This window comes from Dermacentor silvarum, chromosome 8 (assembly GCF_013339745.2).
Source record: "Dermacentor silvarum isolate Dsil-2018 chromosome 8, BIME_Dsil_1.4, whole genome shotgun sequence".
NCBI lineage: Eukaryota > Metazoa > Arthropoda > Arachnida > Ixodida > Ixodidae > Dermacentor > Dermacentor silvarum.
This window is the reverse complement of record NC_051161.1, coordinates 30,821,337-30,842,467: the sequence shown is the minus strand read 5'-3', so window position 1 is coordinate 30,842,467 and position 21,131 is coordinate 30,821,337. Positions and strand designations below refer to the sequence as shown.

Below are 21,131 nucleotides of genomic sequence, written 5' to 3'. Positions count from 1 at the left end.
TGTGCACGTAGTGTAGTGATGTAAGACAAGAAGCAAAATGTGTCATCTGCATTAACACATGCACAAACATTTAATTCACTGCAGTATCAGTACATTATTTGTTTATCTTAATTTGCAGAAGTGTGTATGCGTGCCGTGTTTATTTGATGTGCTTTGGGTGATTAAAAGTAAATGACCAAAAATGAATTAAGAAAACATCTTTCTATACTTAGAGGGCATAGGAAACAATGGTGAACTTACGAGTGGTGCCACGAACAGGTGCTTTTGTTGTTGATGTTTCTGAAACAGAAAAAAAAAAAAACAATTTATTTAAAAATGCTTTTTGCTTTCTATGTGGTCAATTTTGTGCACTGTGTGCTCAGCTAATCACTGTACCATGAGTTTGAGGAGGTGGTGAAACGGGAAATTCTGGAAGAAGATAGAAAGAGTACCTTAGCACTGCGAGTTCCATTATTATAAAAATCATGGCACAGCAAGTTGTAGCAAGTCTATTTGAAGGTTCACACTAATTATGCATTCATTCAGAATGATTTCAGTGCTTGCGCCATGTCTCTTCAAAGCACGTGCCTTTTCTTGCTTTGGTAATAAATTACAGATGTTACAAGGTAATTTACAGATGTTATAAAGTGATGTTAAGAACTGTTTGTGAAATGATTTGCATACTTTAAGGTATATGAAAAAGAATGCATTTTACTTCTGGGCAAAGAAAGGTTTCGGATGCCTTCTGGCAACCTTGCAACTAGACCAACTTGCCAGATTTAAAAAAAATATATTTTGAGCACTTTATTTCACAATAGTGTTGTTGCATATACCCATATACAGGAGGAGGTCCAACAGATCATGGCTGCAGGGGGACGTTCTTTACATAAATGCATTTTTTAAGTTAAAAATTAGACCAGTAAAAGCAACAATGCTTAACAGAAACACAAGCTTTCAAGCACAACAGAATATAAATTGAAAACACTTGCACATAAGTGATAACTTGCAACCTATTACAAATGTTACAAAAGAAAACAGTCATACTTTCAATCATAAGTCACAGTGGTAAAAATATTTTAACATTTGAATAATTGAAACAATAGAATTGTAACCAGATCCCAGCTGCATTTGCCAAAGTAGCTAATAACTGAGTGGGTGCAAGCCTGTGACACCTAACGCATTGGCAAAGAAATGAAAGGAACACGACACTGCTGGCTAGCCACAATAATATTAGTACAGAACAAAATGTTTATACTAAATGCATGTGCATTACAACTAGTGATAGATTTCTCCTCCTTGCTGCACATCATTACAGGAAGCTTTTTTTATAGACAGAAACCTGTGCAGAATTTTTATGCCTCTTGCTCATAACCCTCCACCTCCTACTTCCTCTCCAACACTTGTACACTCTATATCAAAAATACACAGGCTACCTTGCCTGCAACTGCCAGGCTTACTACAGGCTGTTTACAAGAGTGCCAGTGGTGTGCCATAAGTTCCGACACTCTGGGAAATGAAAATTATAGTGACGTTTCACGTGAGTTATGTGCAAGCGTATGGGTGCTATTTCCGTACACTTGCACGTAACCCACGCTCCCATAGTCAGGGTCGGTCGACTTGCGCTCGGCCTGCCACTGCTTGCATTGCTACTCCATCCTTCTCGCTTGGCCTCTCATCGCCAGATGAGCCCGGTACATCCACAGCACACACCGAGTCCGCAGCAACTGCCAGAAGAGGTGAACCCAGTGCGCCTCCGCCTCCAAGACATTCCAAGACCCTCCTCCTCCAAGACATTCCGCCTCCTTCCTCCTCCTCCCTTTCACCGTGCGCTCCATCTCTCCACCTCCAGGTGCCCTACTTCTCCGGCACTCACTTCCCTCTCCCAGATTTCACAGACGGGGCACGAACGCTTGTGCGTAAAAGAAATTTCGTAAGTATCGAACGTAAGGAGTGCCACGGGAACCGCAGCACACAGCCGAACAGCATACACAGTGAAGGCACGAAGTAGCCCGTATATTTTTGACAAAGGCTGTACATTTCTTTGTTAAGAACACTGGCTACAGGCAGCACAAAGTACCTGCCCCTACGGCAAAGCACAAGCATGCAGAAAAGCCATGCACTATACTTGCCTTTCTGGAGTACAGATTTTAAAGCGTGCAGCCTTGAAAATGGTCCACCCAATGCTGGGCACTTCCCTTCCACATCTTCAAACTCGACATCAAATGCAGCAGCACACACAGTCTGAACTAGCCCAGACACTTTTGAGACCTGTAAGGAAACGTTCGTGGTTTATGCTTTTATACCCTGGGAACATTGCAGCAGTCTGCATAACTTGCTCATGTAGTGAGAAGCTGGTTTTCGATTCTATAGAACAACTTATATCAGAAAAAACAGTCAATGCTTTTATGTCCACTTCGGGATGTGATACCCTAACCCATAAAAGTGGCCGCTATGTCCCACTCGGCCAATAACTGCAATGGGTTTTCCGGCACAATAATCAATTGAAAATGCAGAATTCAATTTTACTTTTTACTAACCTTCCTTTATTTTGTACATATCCAAATGCCATGAAGCCACCCTTTTTTTAAATAACAGCCAAAAACATTGGTGTTTAAGAGCTCTCTCAGAAATGAGAATAATCATTGAATTAAGCTCCGAATTACGCACACACTAATCCGAGTGCTAGCCAAAAGAAAAGTTAACAGCCAAACCTTTTCATGCATTGCTCGTTCTGCTTCGAAGCTGAAGATCTCAGTCCCATTATCCTTCTGCTTCAGCTCATAGGCAGTGGCAGAGTGCAACTTCTTTAAGTGGCAAACCTGTATTGCAGCCAGGAGAAATGAGAACCCGCAGCTTCTGTCAATATTATTCCATGTTCGGTAAACAGACTTTATGGAAGCAAAATAGCCATGTATCGTAAGTGCAGTGAATTGCCTCACACTGCAGCAAAAAGAAGTGGCCAGAGAATAAAAAGTGAGGAGAACTTGGCTCAATAAGAAACCACCGGAGAGCAAAAACAAAACATTAAAGAAATGCTTATTTGGTCGTTTTAAACCTTATATGTATGATAACATGATCACAAATAAACTGTGGTGCCATCCTTTTTATTTAACCTTTCTTGTGCTCTTGCTTCCTCATGAACTACCCCCTCCACATTTTCCTTTGAGATAATGTCATTGATTAAGTTGCATCTCCCACAGAACTCTGTCACCTAGTATAATTCGTTCTTGAAACACGAAAGTGGAGTGGGAGACTACGTTATAGTATTGTAAAACATGGTAACAGCGCTATAGAAAAAAGAGAAGGATGCCTCACAGTAAGGCCATTGAAAAGCATTGTCTCTTAAAGCAGTTCCAAATTTGCTGGACTTGGCAGTTGACAGGTAAGTGACTAATTATATTTAATGCCATAAAGCAACAACCAGAGTTATGAAAGATACTGTAGTGGGGAGTACATAACATGTTGAGGGCGGTTACATTCCACTCCCGTCGGAACTCGACATGTTACCATCTGTATGACCAAAGTGCCCTTGAGGCAATAGAAGTTGTCTTTATGCTCATGTATTTGGACAATGACATCTTTAAAAGTGCTCTTACAGTACGGGCAGATAATTTATGTGTATATTTCTTGCTTGAATATGAAGTAAAGTACGTTTTACTTCTCACCATGACCAAACTCGGATGTAGTAGGGAGCAAGTAATTCTTACAGACTAGCTAACACGTTATTTCTTGCGACCAATGGTCGCAAGAAAGGTAAGCTTAGGCTAACACTAATATCTGACGATAGATATAGCTGCACAGAGACTTTGAGGGAGAAAATTTGGGTGGGATGTTCGAAGTGTATGGCCTTCTTTAGGGCAATTTAAAAGCAAAAGTGAACCAAATGAACCATTGGAGCAAAGAGCTATCTTTCTTTCTGGCATTTCTTTGCAGCCTTGAACTTTGCAACTACCAGTGCATCTTCAAAATTCTGTAATTCAACATGCTTAATTTTACACATGTACCATTTTTTCCACAATTGTGGTGATTGAGCCAAAGATGACAGTTTCTGAACCTGTTTGCATCACATGATAAGGCAAGTGGAGTCAAGTCATGCCAGTTTCACATACCTTGTCATACCCTACCCAAAGCTCTTTTTCACAAACTTTCCCATGACCTTGTTTCTTGACGCCATGAAAGTTGAGGACAGCGAGGGTAAATGACAAACAAATGCTGGTCCTGTTTCTTGAGCGCTGCTCTAAATATTTCTGAAAGAAAGGCAGGGCAATGTTAACGTAAACTAATCTTAATTCTCGAGAGAACATTTAACTGCCTTCTTCATTCCCCTTGAACCTTGACTACAACGTGCCTTACCTTGACCATTTCTAATCAATAATGGCAGTTCTGAATGTTCATACTACTTGAACATGAATTTTAACAGCAACATCTCAATTTTCTATATGTCAAACCAATTTGATAGAAACATGCTGCTGCCACTAAATATATACCTCCCATATCTTGTATATGTATATATACACACACACACACACACACACACATTTATTTATACAAACCATTTCTATTTCTTCAGCTTTTTCTAAAGGCCTGTTGGGAAATCTGGGAGCACAACTGCTGTGTGGCTTTGGATCCTGCTTCCTGAGAATCAAGTACTGGCATTTTCTGAAAAAAAAAAAAAAAAGCAAGAAATGAAATCAAAAGCAATTTAATCTGCAACTGCAAGAGTGACAACACCTAGCGGTTACACCCCCAAAAGCTGATTAGTAACTAGCTGAATGAGGTAACTCCTTGCCCAGATTTATTACTACTAATAATAAGTAATGGCCCACTTACATGTGCCCTTGCACTGCTTCAATAAGTATATGCAAATGGTGATTAACTAAAAAAAAAAAGAAATTGAGAACACTGATTCTATCACAGTGTTTAGGCATATTTTCACATTGTTTTGCTCACAACTAGGTTGATATATGCTCTTGTTGAAATTGTGGTCACCAGTTGGTGCTACTGACTATACTGGGCAAGTGCCTAGCAGACACGGCTTCTGGAAAAGATAATCAGGGTCTTAAAAAAGAAAGCACGTATTCATTGTGTGACAAGTTCAGTTCAACTCAGCTGTATCAGTGCTTCAAAAATTTGCCAAAAATGCAACAAGCTCAGAAGAGGTCACACATGGGTAGCTTTACCAAAATGCCTTTGACCAGCTATTCTCATCAGGCATTAGCTAAGCTTGGTGATGTGTTGTATTCTTGCGAGCTTATTGCTTGACTTTCAGGCTGTTTTCACAAAAGATGTATAGTACTTGGCCATATACGAGGGCGAATCAGAAACTCCTTGCCCCTATTTTTTATTAGCCAAAATAAGGTCCATACAGGGAATACAAATATACATACTATTCTATGTACTTGCACTATTCTTCCACGTAGTCCCCACATCGGTTCAGACATTTGTCCCATCACAGCACTAAATTTGAGATGCCCTTGTGGTAGTTAAGTGATGCGCGGGGCCTACCCAAAGGCTCATTGTCATGCAAGTCATCTCGGCCTTTTGCGTACTCCCAACACCACCACCTCACACTTCTCAAAACAAGACACCTTTCCCCATATGTGGGCTGCATTTCCTTGAGAATTTCGATGGGCGTTCGTCCCTTACTCCATAGAAAACGAATCACACTTCATTGCTTGTACGCTGTAGACGTGTGAAGCACAACCACCATCTTCAACAACTAACAGTAGCACCGTGCCGCAGATCTACTGGCAGATAAGGCTGGGCCGGTCCAGGAAAGGTCCACTGCTGGGAATGGCTACGTTGACTTATCATATACAGCCGCAATTTAACTAAAAAAAAATAGGGGCAAGGACGTTCTGATTCACCCTCATATATATTGATACAGTTTCTTCGTTGTTGTGGTATAGGAATGAATTAGTCACTGAAACACTTGGTAAACAGTGTTTGGAAATGTAAAATATTGGTTTTTGGGATCGTTTGGAAATGTAAATATTGGTTTTTGGGATCGTACTGCTGGCTAATAGCACGAGTACCACTCCAATTTGTCAGAGGAGAAAATATGTGAATTGCAAAGCTTAAGGACTCACCCTGTCAAAGCATATGCTAACACCTGGGAGTCACGAATTTTTTCAAATTCAAGTATTATGATCACCAGTGGCTGTCGCTTGAATTTCATTGAGCGGTTCCAAAACTCCTGCAGACAAAAAACAAAACAAAAAAAAACATTTAAGCTCCAGAAGTAATTGAAGGTAGCCAATTATTTCACTTCCTCAATTACATCAACTTCGGCATAAAGTTTCCAAGATCACTGGAGACATTCATTGAACGACAGGGCAACAGAAGAGAACACACAAGACACTGTCCTTGTAATGTGGCTGGAAAAATCTGTTGTGACTTGCAAAATGAGCACATGTGCAACTAAGTAGCTAGCTTATTGACAACTCACTGACATTACTTAAATGAGTGATATCACCTACAGTGGTCAAACACGGAATTTCTGTCACTTGTGCCATGGGCAAATTTATACATGGATTTTTTAAAAGTTCCCAAAGATACAAGGAGCTCATGTTGCAAAATATACTGGGTGCGCGAGCTATTTTAGAACACAATGTTGGCTTCAGGCAGAGAACAATATCTCCAGCAAAAATAGACATGTTTTCACCAAACTTTGGGAAATACTTCTCTTATGGTTTATTTCTACAATTACTCAATGAATCCGCCATCCGCAGCAATAACCGATTCAGTCATCTTCGGAAACGGCTGCATGCACGGATCAGGTGGTCCTTAGTGATGTTGGCCATTGAGTCTGCAATGGTGACCTTCAGCGAGTCTTTTGTATTATGTGGCTGTTTGTTGGCCTCTCTCTCAATGACACCCCAGACATAGCAGTCGAGCGGATTTAAATCTGGAGAATTAGGAGGCCACAAATTGGGAGTGACGTGGTGATGGAAGTTGTCAGTCAGCCACTCCTGGGTGACACAGGCAGTGTGGAAGGGAGCCGAATCTTGCTGAAAGACATAAGGTCTTCCTTTTGAAACAGTCTCTATACAGGGCTTTACAACGGTGGCAAGCACCTCCACGTATTCAGCAGCATTAACGCGGAGTCCTTCTGCAAAAAAGTGTGGCGGCATGTACGTCACCCGCATTGCTGACGATGGCTAACACCATCACAGACAACGGAAATTTTGTGTGCATCACTGTAGGCACCTCATCAGCGCTTGTGCAAAGCCACCTGTCATTACAGCGGTTAACATTTTGGTCTTGGTCAAAGTTCTTCTCATCTGAAAAAAAAAAGAAAAAAACGGAGCATTCCAGGCTCCTAGGTCTCTTCAGCTTGCTTAGCAAGCACTTGGACCGGAGTGGGCGATTCTCCAGAGTTTATCGAACATGAATTGCCCCCTCCTCATAACATAGGAATGGTACCTCAAGTCCTCATGTACAGGAAGCCTGACAGTCGCTATGCGACTTGGAGCTCCTTTGCAATGGCCCGCATTGACTTCCCTGGGTCGTCACTCACAATGACGTGCAGCCGCTGGAGAAAATCAGAGGTTCTGACGACGTCTGACCACTGACTGTGCTTTTTCCTTTTCTCCACAGATGCCACGCCATCGCCAGAACACATCAGTTCTGTTCGCATCTTGTAAACGAAAGACTTTGCTACGTTCAGAAAACTGGCAATCTCCAAGTTGCTGTGGTGCGCGGCCAGGGCGACGAGGACTGCATGGCGTTTCATTTCCTGCGTCAACCTGTACGCTTCCACCTTTGATTAAACTGCGCAGTATGAATGATAAGGGGTCAACCAACAAGAAGCCGCATACCTAGATAGATACGATGGCGATAAGGAGTAGTGTTCTCAAATATCTCGCGCACCCGGTATACCAAAGGAATGTTGCCTTAGTGCCTGGAAAAGTGGAGGATTATTACATGAGTGAATAACCCCCTAAAAAGTGATAAGAATTCACACAATAAACTAGCAGTACTAGAGGTATCATAACCCAGAAAGCAAAAGTGTTGTCAATAATTAACATACCAGTACATTTGCATAACCTGCATCTCCGCTTTTCCAAACACAGTCAACTTCTGTTAACTTGATTCTGACAGGACCAACGAAATTGATCGAATTATCCGGCGAGTCGAAATAAACAAGATGCAGAAGAAACGCCAAAACACATTAATTTGGCAGTATTTATCCCGATTCTAACAGGCCCTCAAATCGAATGCCCGCCCATTTTCTATGTGTATCAAGTAGTAAACTAACGTAGACATCACATTAAACACCTTAAACAAAGTACAAATCAAATGCGCTCCCAATTTTTTACGAAGAAAAATTGTTGCACAATTGCGGTCGCTTTTCTAAAGTCAGCTTCACCACGCGAATTTTCTTTAAAGTCAGTTTCTTCGCTATACACACTTGTTATGCGGCAAAGCATGCAAACGTTGCGAAGGCGGCTTTGGTTTTATGTCCGATTGCACCGCGCAAGCAATTGTCGACCCAACTGGTATTTAAAAAAAAAAGGCAGGGGGGGGGGGGGGGGGGCGTGCATTGGAATCTGGTAAATACCGTGATCGGACATTCTGCGCTACGGTTATCGCTTGATCGGACATTCTGCGCTACGGTTATCGCTTGAAAACTTTTTTTCTAGGGCAGGCCGAAAACAGGCGTTCTTGATGAGAGATATACGATGTGTGTTCAACGCATTCGGTGTCCCCTAAGCTCCACCGAGATAGACATGGCCACTATAGGGGTCGCTATTGGGGTCACCCAATATATTGGTGAGGCACGTGCGTGATGACTGGTCAAGTTCGAATTATCCGGCAAAGACCAATTCTAGGATCGAAATAACGAAAACTTCGACACATAAATATGCATGGGTGCCGGCTGGGACCTCCGGTGAGGATCAAATTAACCGAGAAATCGAATTAAGCGAAGTCAAACTAACGGAAGTCTACTGTACCAACTAAAAGCAAATAAGTTATGCGAAAATCCCCATGGTGGAGTAAGTGCCATGAAAAGAAAAAAAAAATGTCCTCTATGTACCTGACAGTAGCCTGACATATGCCTCAATTACAAGGTAGCAAGTAGTTCTTAGTGGCTTATGTGAGCAATGGAGGTATTCCTTATATGTCAAGCATTAGGAAATTAGGTCAAACTGCTTCAAGTTAGTGTAGATGACGATAAAACAAAAAACAAAGTTTGAAAAGAACACTAAAGCAAAACTTACACGTAAGCTAGATTGGTGGATTACACTTACAGGGTTGCAAACAGACCGGTGTATTTCCATAAGCGGAGACTCTGAAAGGATTACTTGGCCCTGTTCAGCAAGCAAACGTTGAAGAAGTGAACAAGTCCATCAACTGCTCGCATTGCAACAAGAGGTGAGCAGACACCCTTTGCAGCATTTGTTTAAGAAGGAGCCAAACCTTCACTTGAGTGCTCATTCAATTGCTTTCGAAGCAATAAACATTGTCTTAACCCTTTATTGACGAGTGTTGCCTACAGGCAAATTACCAGAAAGAATTTTTTTTCTTGCTGAGTTTCACTATTGAGTACAAGTTTCCGGCTAAATGTCAATTCAGCAAATACTCTGACAGGCAGCAAGCGTCATTTGTTGTTCTAGAGCAGGAACACGGACAAGAAGAAGTTTGGCACACGACACACTGTCTTTTGAAACCAAGGTCAGAGGAGACAGGCCGATGCAAGATATCCAAATGCGGTGGTGCCACACATGCGATGTAAAACAAATGAAATGTATATCTATGGTTCACATATGATGAGAGCTGTCTATACAAATTAAAAACGAAGTCTTAGGTGGCTTGGGGTGAACCCACTTCCAGTTTCCTGCCTGGGGTTTTCCACGTATTGCTGAAAAAATTTTCACAAAATATTGTTTCTTTTTGTTGATTATGCTTATTGTTGATGTGTTTTGCTGATTTAGATAGAAAATAACCATTTTTTCTGTTTTTTTTTTATATGTCTCCTCATTAAAGGGTGAAGCATGCATCGTTGCACTGTCCTCTACATCCAGAAGATGACAGTCCATAATGACATGGTGTGTGGTGTAGTGTGGTGTGATGTAAAGGTAAGGCGGCATCAAACACAGAAGAGGGTAGACAGGGCACACCAAAATGCAGAGCTAATCAATTCTAATGATCAGTCAAGGAGTACTTCATTAGAAGAGCACACGTAAATAAAACAAATACATACTGTTGCAAATGGCTCAACTTCTACGGCATCTTGATGGGCTGCCAAAAATGCAATGCCATCAAGGTTGTTTGTTGCAAGGAACTCCTCAGTTTTGGCAAAGAAATCAGTCACAATGTGTCGGACCTTGGACGTCACAATTCCACGTGTGTCCACTTCAGTTGCCATAAATGGAACGCTTCCCTTTCGCAACTTTTGCAGTTCATTAATGTCATCTGACAAAAACAGAAAAGACGATCATACTCATACTATAACATTAAGAAGAGTGGATGAAAGTGTCCCCTCAAGAAAATGTTTGCATCCACCCTTTTTTTGTATTGTCATTGAAAACTAACTTCCGAAAATCAGAGGCAGTAGTAATGACACTTAAGGCAATGTACAGAAACAGTGCCCTACATTTAAACAAGGTTATGTAAACTTGCAATCCGCTATTTAGTAAACTAGCGATCAATGGCGTTTAATGTTTCACCGCATTACAGAAGCTATGGGTGTTTAATATCTGGATTAATTATGATCATCTGAAGTTATTTGATGCACATACAAAGCACAGCATATAAATGTATTTGAATTTCTCCCTTATCTATAATGCAGCTACCTCAGCCAGACCCACAGCCCTGTGGTCAGCGGAAAAGTGCCATAGTCACTGAGCTACTGCAGTGGACATTTTGTAACCCTCACAAGAACTTTGAATGTGCTCAAGTTTCTATATCCGGAAGTTCAGCACTGATCTAGCAAGAATACACAGCTTGCCAAGATGATTGTCTGTGGCAAGACACGTAGGTATAAGAGAAATCAAGCACTCTATTTAAAACACCCACTTAAAGCACACTAAAATGTCATTGTCAGCCTAAAGGAAGTTTCGTATACATGTGCCATGACAAATGACTGGAGCTTGTAAAATAGTCTACAACTCTAGACTGATGTACATTGCACATCAGCTTACGCAGCTTGCACAGACATAATTCAATGTATTTAGCAATCGACTCATGAGCCATTTCACCCATAAGTTATCATGGAATACCAAAATCAAAAACCAGCTCTCCTAGGCCCATGATACCGACAATGGTAGCTCCCGCAATGCTAAGAAGTTTCCAGTCATTGTAAAAAAAACCCAGAAGGGCAGCTTATGCACATTAATGTCAGTTGTAGAAGCAAGAATATTGGAATGGATAAAATTAAATCCCAGTTTAAAGGCAGGCAGCTGTAGCAAATGCGTATAACCACTATTTAAAAGGGAGAAAAAAAAGTTATGCATTATGGCTGCCTGGAACTTCAGCGTTCCACACTCAACATCAGCAGGATAAAGAAATCTGGCTCGCAGAGCGCATTTTCATGCAAGCACTTGCCATTTTTCAGGTCAAACTTCTGCATTTCTACGTCATAGTTGACAGCGGAGTAGATAAGCCCAGTGCACAGGTCAAGTTGCAAAAGATTTCCAATATTTGTGGAAGCTGTTATACACAGCAGAACACCTGCACCAAGAAATGGGGCAAAACATGACATGTAGGAAATGCCATTGTCATTCCTCATTATTTAGTTCCCACTCCCATACCGGTACAACCTATTAAAACTTTCAAAGCCACTATGAGCATACCGTCTGTGCAATCAACTCATGTACTGAAGTCTGCTTAACATTCCTCACTGTATAAAAACCAAACATATTCACAATAGTGCTTTCAAGTTTTCTGTGTTTTATAGTGCCAAGAATGCTGCAGGAGAACTACCATAGGGCACAGCAACATATCTTGTTACTCATAGACTGACTTTTAAACTTTTCACAAAGAATATCTCCGTGTGAGAGCAAAAGTAAGCGTAGTAGCCTGAACATCAAGACTACACTATCTGAATGTAAAAGGCACATAATGATGTGATCAGTCATTTGACAAGCTTATAGGCTGTTTGAATAAGGAAAAGGGGGCATAATAATAGAAACCTAATAAACGTAATAATAATCTATTAAACATAATTAAAAAAAAGACGAAATAAATCTCACACACTGTGGGGAATCTACATTGGGCAGTGCATTTGACAGATAGCTGAATATGTAGCATCACTTGGAGTTCCACAGATTGTTATAAAATGGTGCAATTGTCGACGCACCCCCCTCCACAAAAGTTTTCAAACACGGGATCTAAGTAAAATATCAATTTCATTGCAGACTGGGCACAGGTCCTTGAACCGAAAGGTAGAGTTAATACTTCTCCGTACAATCATCACATTCCTGACATACATTTCACACTCTGTGGTGAGGTCGTGAGAAAATTTTGCTTATTCTCATTTTCTGTGCTCCAAAAACTCCTGAGGTCGACTGTACGGTAACCAATTGCATGTATGTGATGCAAGCATTGTGTGATGACAGCGGCAAGGTGATGGCAAGATGACAGTGATAGCTAAATGGTGATGATAGTCTGACGACAATGATGATGGAATGAAAACTGATTTACTGCACTATGATGTCCTGTATGGTGTCCTAGTGCCCGTGGTGTCCTGTCCTCTTCTTTGTCCGCGTTTCTTTGTACTACAATGGCTTCAATGCATATTAACCAACTCAATTAAGAAGTTTTACTGATTTACTGTACTCGGGTGAAGAAACTTTAAAATCTCTTTTGTTGTAGCCGAAGTCAATCCCAATAGCGACACAATGTCCCAGAGCATCTCAATGCACTAGCTACCATGGGAGAAGGTCTCGAGAAAAAGTGGGTCAATCCCAAAGGTGGGGGGAGGGTGCAGTGTCACATAGCGTCTCAAAGCACTAGCTGCCAAACGGAATACTAACAGAATAACGGAATACCAACTAGCCCAGACCGCAATCGAGAAGGATGGGGGATACTGGCGCACTGGCGCTTTTTAAGAAACTTGTTATCTGACATGAGGCATGTGAAAGACAATGGTAAGCTCCACAATTATTTGCATTTCTGTGTCTGTGGCCTAATGAAAACTGGTGTGTGCACATGTGCTCTTACTTTTGTAATGGTACATTCGGCTGGTTCCTACCCCACTCCGACTTGAATTGCAATGATGCAGAACCCGCTCTTGATCTAAGACGGAGATCGCGTGCACCAGCCTACACGTGCGGCTACTCGCAAGAGTGATTGGAGGCTGGAAAAAGAAACATGTCCGCTTATCTCCTGTTGAAAACAAAGGCCCGCAGGTGCATGAGGCACCCGGCATGAGGCATGAGGTGCCACGTGACAAAGAATTCCACCAGACCTCGATTGCACTTCCAGGTAAAAGGTGAGAGCACCTCTGAGCACTCTAAGCTGGAGCCTAGTGCTATGAAAGAACAAGCCGAATGTGTTCCAAGTGCTTTATTTCGACCACATGAATGCAACTCGCATCACCAGAGTGCTCTGGAGTACGCAAAAACAACCAGCTGAATGTGCCATAAGAAAAATGTTGCTTTGCAATGTGATACAAAATGTCAATTGTCTTAAAGCGCCAGTCTGCATAACAGAAGTACACATGAGTTTAGGGTCTAATGGATAAAGCATTAGGCCATTGTGCAGGGATATTCAAGTTCAATTTCCACCAACAGACAAATGATTTCTTTTTTAGTGCAGACGTCTGAAAAGAGGTGTGACAGATAACTACCTGCCCCAAGTTGCCTGGTACAAGGCAAAGTTTGCTGCGCATTAGAAGAAAGTCTGCCAGTTCTGTGAGCTCATCTACAGTTATTGAAATGTGAAAGCATCTGAGGGTCCTAACTCACCTATATCGAAGCTATCTGAACACTTGCCTGCATTGAATAGCGTGGTTTTGGACCCATGTTAGAAATTGAGAAGTGTGGGATACAGAATTGAATAATTTCCACATACGTGAGATTACTGTCTTATATACTTGCAATTTTTAATTTTAAACACCTATTTGGTTGCGATGACTACAAGACACCCACTTTGTTCTGTGACGCAGTAGACGAGGGGACAGAGTATGCGGTATGTGTCAGCTTAAGCTACAAGTGAGAGAATTGAGGGGAATATGAGGGCTGGATGAAATAATTCTCTGTCATGCTTAGATCAGCGAATGAAACATCAAAAGCAGCCTTCTGACTGCATCATTCCCCCCCTTTGCATCTGCCATTGTGGCCTTGGCTTGAACTCATCTGACGTGGTTGGCATCTTTTGTGACAAGCTCCAGCAGCTACCTGCACCACTTGAGCAGATGCATTTTCTGTATGTTCTTCTCTCAAGACATTATTTGAGTTGCAGCATAAGATTAGAATAAGAAAAGGGTACTTTCAAACACTATGAAGGATACAGAGCCCTTATGGTAAGAGAAACAAGACTATTGGCCAGTTCACAGCTATCTCACAACTTTTATAAACTTAAATTATTAACTATTTCATTTCTGTGCCATGTTCACCATGCCCACACAAATTTTTAAAAAATTTGGGCATTCCAGTAACAATGCACAATGAGAAACTCCGTGAAAGTCTGGGGTTTCATGACTTACGTCTTGAAGATGGGACTGGCTTCCCACTTGTAGTCTCCATACTGCTTCCAGCATCTACAATTAATTTCTCGATTTAACCAATCGCACTGGCACACAGAGTGATTAAAGAAAATAAAGTGATACTTCAGTACTGTTTCGGGGCTTTCTGAAGAATATTTCTCTAAAATTTCTTTGAGACACTTTAAATCTTGGCAGATAATAAAAAAAAAGGATCACTCAACAATAACCATACCGATCTGAAATATAGCTATATAGGATACACTGCAGCTATACTAAAGCTTTCTACATGGCCACATTAATTTTAAAAAGCTACAACAATGAGGCTACATACACAAGCATCTGCTTTGTGTATAGGCAGACTAACAAATCTCATGCCCCCAGTGTTAGTGAATAAAAAAGTTGCAGTTTCGCCTGAAAGGCAAAGCATCGATTGCGATAGCAAATTAGTAGACAGCTATACAAAGCAAGGGAAGTAGTGTTATCGGCCGTATAAACTTGTAAACATAAGCATACTAACTAAATTAACAAGAATGGTGTCACGCATGCACAAGCAAACATGAACACATCGCACTCGATGAACGCAGAAACTTGCAGTAAAAACACTGGAGTGACGAAGCGCGGCAGCAGCAGGGAGCGAATTGACCTTCGTGCTGCATCTCATATCAATGCAAACTAAGCCACGGAAACACAGTGCAAGGCGGACTGTGCCCCAGTCACAGATGGCCTTCAATATACAGCGCATTACACACATTACATTATGGGGTTTTACGTGCCAAAACCACGATCTGATTATGAGGCACACCGTAGTGGGGGACTCCGGAAATTTGGACCACCTGGGGTTCTTTAACTTGCATCTAAATCTAAGTACACGGGTGTTTTCGCATTTCGCCCCCATCGAAATGCAGCCGCCGTGGCCGGGATTCGATCCCGCCAATATACAGCGCGCGGCCACCTGGGCCACCCAGAGTAGAACGCACCCCCCCCCCTCTCCCTGCTCTCCCTACGGAGCGTTGAGCGCGACGGAAAACAGCGCGCTTTCTTCCCACTTTCCGCCCTTGCGTGCACGAGGGTTAGCCAGATCGCTGGCTCACCCTGGCACACTTTCACTCGCACATACTGCATCAGCGCGCAGTGATGATTTTATCGCCCTTGGACTTTACACGGAACCTCACGGCAACGGCGACACCGACGGCAGAAATGCACTTGGAGCGTCCGTATAATTGCTATCGCAATAATAAAATGTAAATTTATGGAATTCCTACATCAATGTTTCAAGTGCCTGAAGTGATTAAACTGTGCATGCACTGATTTAGAAAAATACATAATGACTTGCCAGTAATCTCATTAGTGTGTGTCAATTCTCCGATCTCTATAACTGCACATAGCACAAATTTGCATTCATTGAAACTTACCAGTATGACCAGCTGTCTCTCCTGTTTCAGCTGCGAAGTTTGTTTAGATACACAAGAGAATGTAAATTAGATGATACCTGCCGTGGTTGCTTAGCGGCTATGCAATCCAGTGCTTATTAGCGTATTTATCATTGCCAACAAACAGATACAGAGGTTAAATTGCATTTTCACAAGATTATTACATGAGAGCTTACCAGTCATGCCCTCAGGGTGTGTGATTTCTTCACTTTCTGTAGGTGTCATTTCTTCACTTTCTGCTGTACATTGAAAAAAAAAAAAAAAGTCATAATTATGCATAAGGAGTATATTATGCAAATATGTAATGCCTATTCCCATGCTTACTTGTTCTCCTTGATTCTGTAAACATAGAATACGAAGCATTATGCAAGAGTGATTACAACAAACCTGTGCAGAATATTTTTTTAAACATTTCTTTCAGTCATTTTAAATCTCAGCAGATTGTAAAAAAGGATCACTCAACAATAACAATACCATCTGAAAAATAACTAAAGAGGATACACTGCAGTTATACTAATGCTTTCTCCGTGGCCACATTAATTTTTAAAAGCTACACCAATCTGCTTTGTTTACAGTCAGACTAAAGAATTCCATGTCCCCGGTGGCCAGTTTGTTAGTGAATAAAATAACATGTAAATTCATGGAATTCCAACATCAATGTTTCAAGTGCCTGTAGTGATTAAACTCTGCACGCATTGATGAAGAAAAATACATAATGACTTTCTAGTAATCTCGTTAGTGTGTGTCGCTATTTTCATCTCCGCAAGTGAACAAATGTCAAACAACTGCACAGAGCATAAATGTCCATTCAATGGAACTTACCAGTATGACCTGTTGTCTCCCCTGTTTCAGCACTTTCTGCAAATAAAACATTAACTTATAGTAGCATAACAAATGTGTGCAGCTGTGAATTTAGTTGGCATGATCTTCCCAGTTTGAATTTAATTATCACTGATGTTAGAATGGTGGTAAGACAATTGTAGTGGACATTATTTTAGTTCATTTTTCACATAAAATAAAAAATGTGGAGTACCAGCTGGTGTTTCAGAAGTTAGACACATGAAAATGTAGATTAAATGAGGACCCTGCTAGCCAGTGCATTTCTCATATTGCAAGGAACAGATACAGAGATTAAATTGTATTTTAACAGGATTATTATATAAGAGCTTACCAGTCATGCCATCAGCGTGTGTGGTTTCTTCACTTTCTATAGGTGTCATTTCTTCACTTTCTGTACGTTGAAAAAAAAAGAAAAGAAACAAAAGGAAAGGTCATAATTATGCATAAAGAGTATATTATGCAAATATGTAATGCTTATTCTTATGCTTACTTGGTCCCCTTGATTCTGCAAGCATAGAAACCAATTCATTATGCGACAGTGATTAGAAAAAACCTGCACAGCTGCATAGCATGTATTCAGACCTATAGACATGATTTTTACAACTTTACTTTATAACTTTGATACTAGACTCTCCATTACTTATACACTTTACAACTTTTACTAATCTAACACAGCTGTCTAATCATTTGGTGTACAGCCAATAAGACAAACTTTAACCCACAATATGACTAGGAAACTAAGTTGTAAACAAAGAAGGAAGTGACAGAATTGATAAATGAGAGAAATGCTCACATACAACAGCACTGTGCATTGTGAATGCTAGCGCATGTCAAGCAAAAATTTGTCGAACGCTCCTTGTCACAGACAATGCCAATGTATCCATAACAGTGAGGTAATGAGCAGGACAGTGAAGTAATTATGCTGAGCTGCATTAAAGGTCTACGAAACTGGTTAGGGCATCTTGAATAAAAGGATGTAAACCAGTGCAGTTACTATGACACCCAGATGAAAGGACTGAACTGTTGGTTACAATAAACTTACTACATGCATACATTTTTGTGAAAAAAAAAAAAAAAACATGCAAATTTATTATGCCATGTTGGGTAAGGAGTGAAGTTGCCAAGGAGCAAAACAAGTATGAAGCGCACAGTCATGATGTTACAGCTGTAATGCAGGCTCTAATCTCCATGAAGACCTTCATAGACACTGCATATGCCAGGGGGAACGGTAACATTCAAGAGGAGAAAGCCACTGTGAGCACTGAAAATGTTTAACAGTGCTCCTGAACAAAACTAATAAAATTCAAGTAGTAACAGCAACTTACTTTCCAACCAAGGTGTTGGCTTTGTGGAACCACCTCAGAAAAAAATAAACAATGTTTTTCCATCCAAAGCAAACCTTCACAGAATTATACTGAAGAGGATTCTATATGTTTCAAACTGCCATACAATACCATCTTCTCACACAAAATCAAAGCTGCGAACCTGTGGTACCATCAAGATACACATCCTAAGGTAATAAAAAAATGATATAACAATGTTCTCCGAGTGAAAACAATTCTAGCTTGATTAATAAGATGGAAAACTGGGCGAGCTGATGAAGCTTCATGGTAGCTACAGTGCAACATAGGCAAACAAAAGGACTAGAACGGTTCACATAAAGCGTGCTTTTTGTATCCCCTTCTAGTCGTTTTGTCCGCGACTGTCTTGCTGTAGCTACCATGGATTTGGCTTGATGCTACCGGTAACACAGGGGGCTATTCATGATTATTTCAATACACATAAAAGTTTGTAAAGATATCTGTGCTTTCTAGTGGTTGTGCGACAAATTTTGGAAAGGACTTGGAGATTGAGATATTGAGTTTTTCTCGTTTATGGGTACAATGGGCAAAAGTAGACAAGAAAAAATGGCAACACATTTGTCAGCAGCTTTTCTGAACTTAACAGGCACTGCATAGCTGGCTTATCTAAATTTACGCATGCATTTTTTACCATTTGAATGAATGAACCAAGCAGAAGATGTACACAATATCTTTGAACACCACAAAATATTTGAAGTAAAAACACTACTGAGAAGTATTTTCTACACAATATAAAATAAAACTTATATCAATGTTTCAATTGAGTTAACCACTTGGCCCACAAGGAATGCTGTACTATCAGCATAAATTTAAGTGAAAACAAGTTGAAAGGTAGCAGAATGCTATGATGTGTTTCCAACTTCCCCTGCAATTCTAAGAATGGCTGGTTCCAAAGCATAGATTTAACTCTGCACTGTGTTTAGAAACTGGCAAAAGAGTGCCTTCCCATCACACTCCCAAGTAACTGCACATGACCGACAATTTGGCCTGATCTTCCCAGTTTGAATTTAATTATCTCTGATGTTAGAATGGTGGTAAGACAATTGTAGATGACATTATTTTAGTTCATTTTTCACATAAAATAAAAAATGTGGAGTACCAGCTGGTGTTTCAGAAGTTTGCCGCCACCATGGAGTCCCTGAAAAAGCATAAATTAGAATTAAATCCCAGAAACTGTGAAGTGCGCAAATGTTCAAAAGTGCAAGCACAGCACTGGAAGTTATGCCAAGCGATGACAAACAATGTTATACAAGAATTATACTGCATGTCAAACTACTTAACAAAAATGTGCCACAAAAACCTTCATGCAATTTACATATATGGCCTCAAAAGAAGCACTAAAAAAACTTGAGAAATAGTTTAAAAGAAACTGGTTCAATCAGCACATTGGCTTCACTTTGTATCAGCAACAAAACAGTGGTTTACCAGTAGTATCCTTGCCTGTTTGATGCTCTGGTGGACTTTCTGAAATAATCATAATTGTATTGCACAATTAGATTTTAAAACTGGAACTGAATTGCACAATGCCTACTGCTCTGCTCTGATGCCCCAAATGAATATTTTAAAGTTAAGCATTCATTACTTTTAGACTGTTTGGATGATGCTTTAAGAAACCTCACATTTGTTTTATGCCAACATATGACTCTATTGCAAATAAAATCTTGACTGAAGAGACTGCCCTATTTTTCAGCAATTTAATCTGCCTGCTTCCCACAGTGTGATCAACACAGAATTGTAAGCTGCATTGGCGATCTTTGAGGTCTGGCTTTGCCGGATGCTACCATCTGCTTTAGGTCAGAAGGACACGCGAGACTGTGCCACACTCCAACAAATAGTGCCAATCAAATGACATTGGTTAAATTTCACTTTCGTTCATGCTGAAATGAAATGTAGTTGGGCCACCATATAGCACGAGAGCTGCTGCCTACTTTCACAATGGCACGATCATTCCTTTGCAATGTTTAACAATTTATTTTTTCCTTTATGAAAGCTATGAGTGAATGCAATGCTTTGGACATCTTTGAGCATGAATTTGCAGCTTTAGCCTAACCTAATGTTTGCCTTCACTGTTGCTCCAGTTTAAATAAACATGAACTGAAAATGGCACCAGCGGGAGCATTATGGTACTCTCTACAAAATTACTTTATCTAGTGACTTCCGCTTTCAGCTTTAGTTCCTAAACAAGTGCTTGACATGACCACTCTTTTAACACGAAAGTGTTTTATGCCGGGGTCCACCAAGACTTCACTGACGTATTTCCGTCACGGAAATACGTCATAGAACATAATACAAAGAAAGAAACCAGAAAAAAAAGTTCCACAAACATGCAAAATTTCGAAATCGAACCCACGACCTCTCGGTCCGCGACGATAGATCGCCGAGCGTTTAACCCATTGCGCCACAAACGCATTTGCAGAGAGCTACACAGACGCGCCTTATATATCTAACACTCCTCCGTGTACCCGCGCTCTTGCTCGGGGCGGTGCCGCCGCCTACGAGCAGAAAAGAGAAGTACTGCATTATGACACTAACGCGCACCGACAGTGAACGCTTCGGTGGTCTCAGCACTACGACGCCTCGATGCCAGCATTCGAAGGGACGCTGGCATCAAGAAGCACTACCAACGCCACCTAGGTGGCGTTCACCGTACTCAGCACAGCGGAGCGTGGCCTCCGCAATTAGCTCTGAAAATGTTTCTGAAGTTGATCGCGGAGGCTGCAATTACGACGCGCTGTACGCGCTGATTTGACTCGGTGACGATTCAGTTACGTGCTTTGTCTTGCGCGTTGTATTAGTGTGTCAGTTACGTGCTTCGTCTTTCGCGTTGTGCTAGCGTGTGCAGCGTAGTGCAGCTTCCATATGCACGAC

The 21,131-nt window shown here is 41.0% G+C and overlaps 2 protein-coding genes across 8 annotated transcripts in view; both read right to left on the bottom strand.

Annotated features, from left to right (window-relative positions):
- LOC119460951 (uncharacterized) overlaps nucleotides 1-779 on the bottom strand; it is a 68,380-nt gene extending 67,601 nt beyond the window's left edge. For 3 of the 7 annotated variants that reach the window (XM_049673278.1, XM_049673279.1, XM_049673285.1), the window contains exons 1-2: nucleotides 376-773; nucleotides 241-279 (exon numbers count right to left, since the gene is read on the bottom strand). In XM_049673278.1, the coding sequence (XP_049529235.1) occupies nucleotides 241-279; nucleotides 376-466 (130 nt within the window). In that variant the 5' untranslated portion in view covers nucleotides 467-773. Of the gene's footprint in view, nucleotides 1-236; nucleotides 280-375 lie in introns of all 7 variants that reach the window. The other 4 variants (XM_049673283.1, XM_049673282.1, XM_049673284.1 and 1 more) reach the window with 3 other exon arrangements.
- Nucleotides 780-1,581: 802 nt separating this feature from the next.
- LOC119462048 (uncharacterized) overlaps nucleotides 1,582-21,131 on the bottom strand; it is a 110,803-nt gene continuing 91,253 nt past the window's right edge. The window contains exons 72-88 of the mRNA XM_049672404.1: nucleotides 19,689-19,727; nucleotides 19,363-19,401; nucleotides 18,228-18,260; nucleotides 17,234-17,293; nucleotides 16,885-16,920; nucleotides 16,239-16,301; nucleotides 16,045-16,074; nucleotides 15,966-16,001; nucleotides 14,633-14,686; nucleotides 11,530-11,655; nucleotides 10,187-10,398; nucleotides 6,069-6,175; nucleotides 4,533-4,638; nucleotides 4,089-4,226; nucleotides 2,691-2,798; nucleotides 2,067-2,247; nucleotides 1,582-1,703 (exon numbers count right to left, since the gene is read on the bottom strand). Coding sequence (XP_049528361.1) covers nucleotides 1,582-1,703; nucleotides 2,067-2,247; nucleotides 2,691-2,798; nucleotides 4,089-4,226; nucleotides 4,533-4,638; nucleotides 6,069-6,175; nucleotides 10,187-10,398; nucleotides 11,530-11,655; nucleotides 14,633-14,686; nucleotides 15,966-16,001; nucleotides 16,045-16,074; nucleotides 16,239-16,301; nucleotides 16,885-16,920; nucleotides 17,234-17,293; nucleotides 18,228-18,260; nucleotides 19,363-19,401; nucleotides 19,689-19,727 — 1,490 coding nt within the window. The remainder of the gene's footprint in view (nucleotides 1,704-2,066; nucleotides 2,248-2,690; nucleotides 2,799-4,088; nucleotides 4,227-4,532; nucleotides 4,639-6,068; nucleotides 6,176-10,186; nucleotides 10,399-11,529; nucleotides 11,656-14,632; nucleotides 14,687-15,965; nucleotides 16,002-16,044; nucleotides 16,075-16,238; nucleotides 16,302-16,884; nucleotides 16,921-17,233; nucleotides 17,294-18,227; nucleotides 18,261-19,362; nucleotides 19,402-19,688; nucleotides 19,728-21,131) is intronic.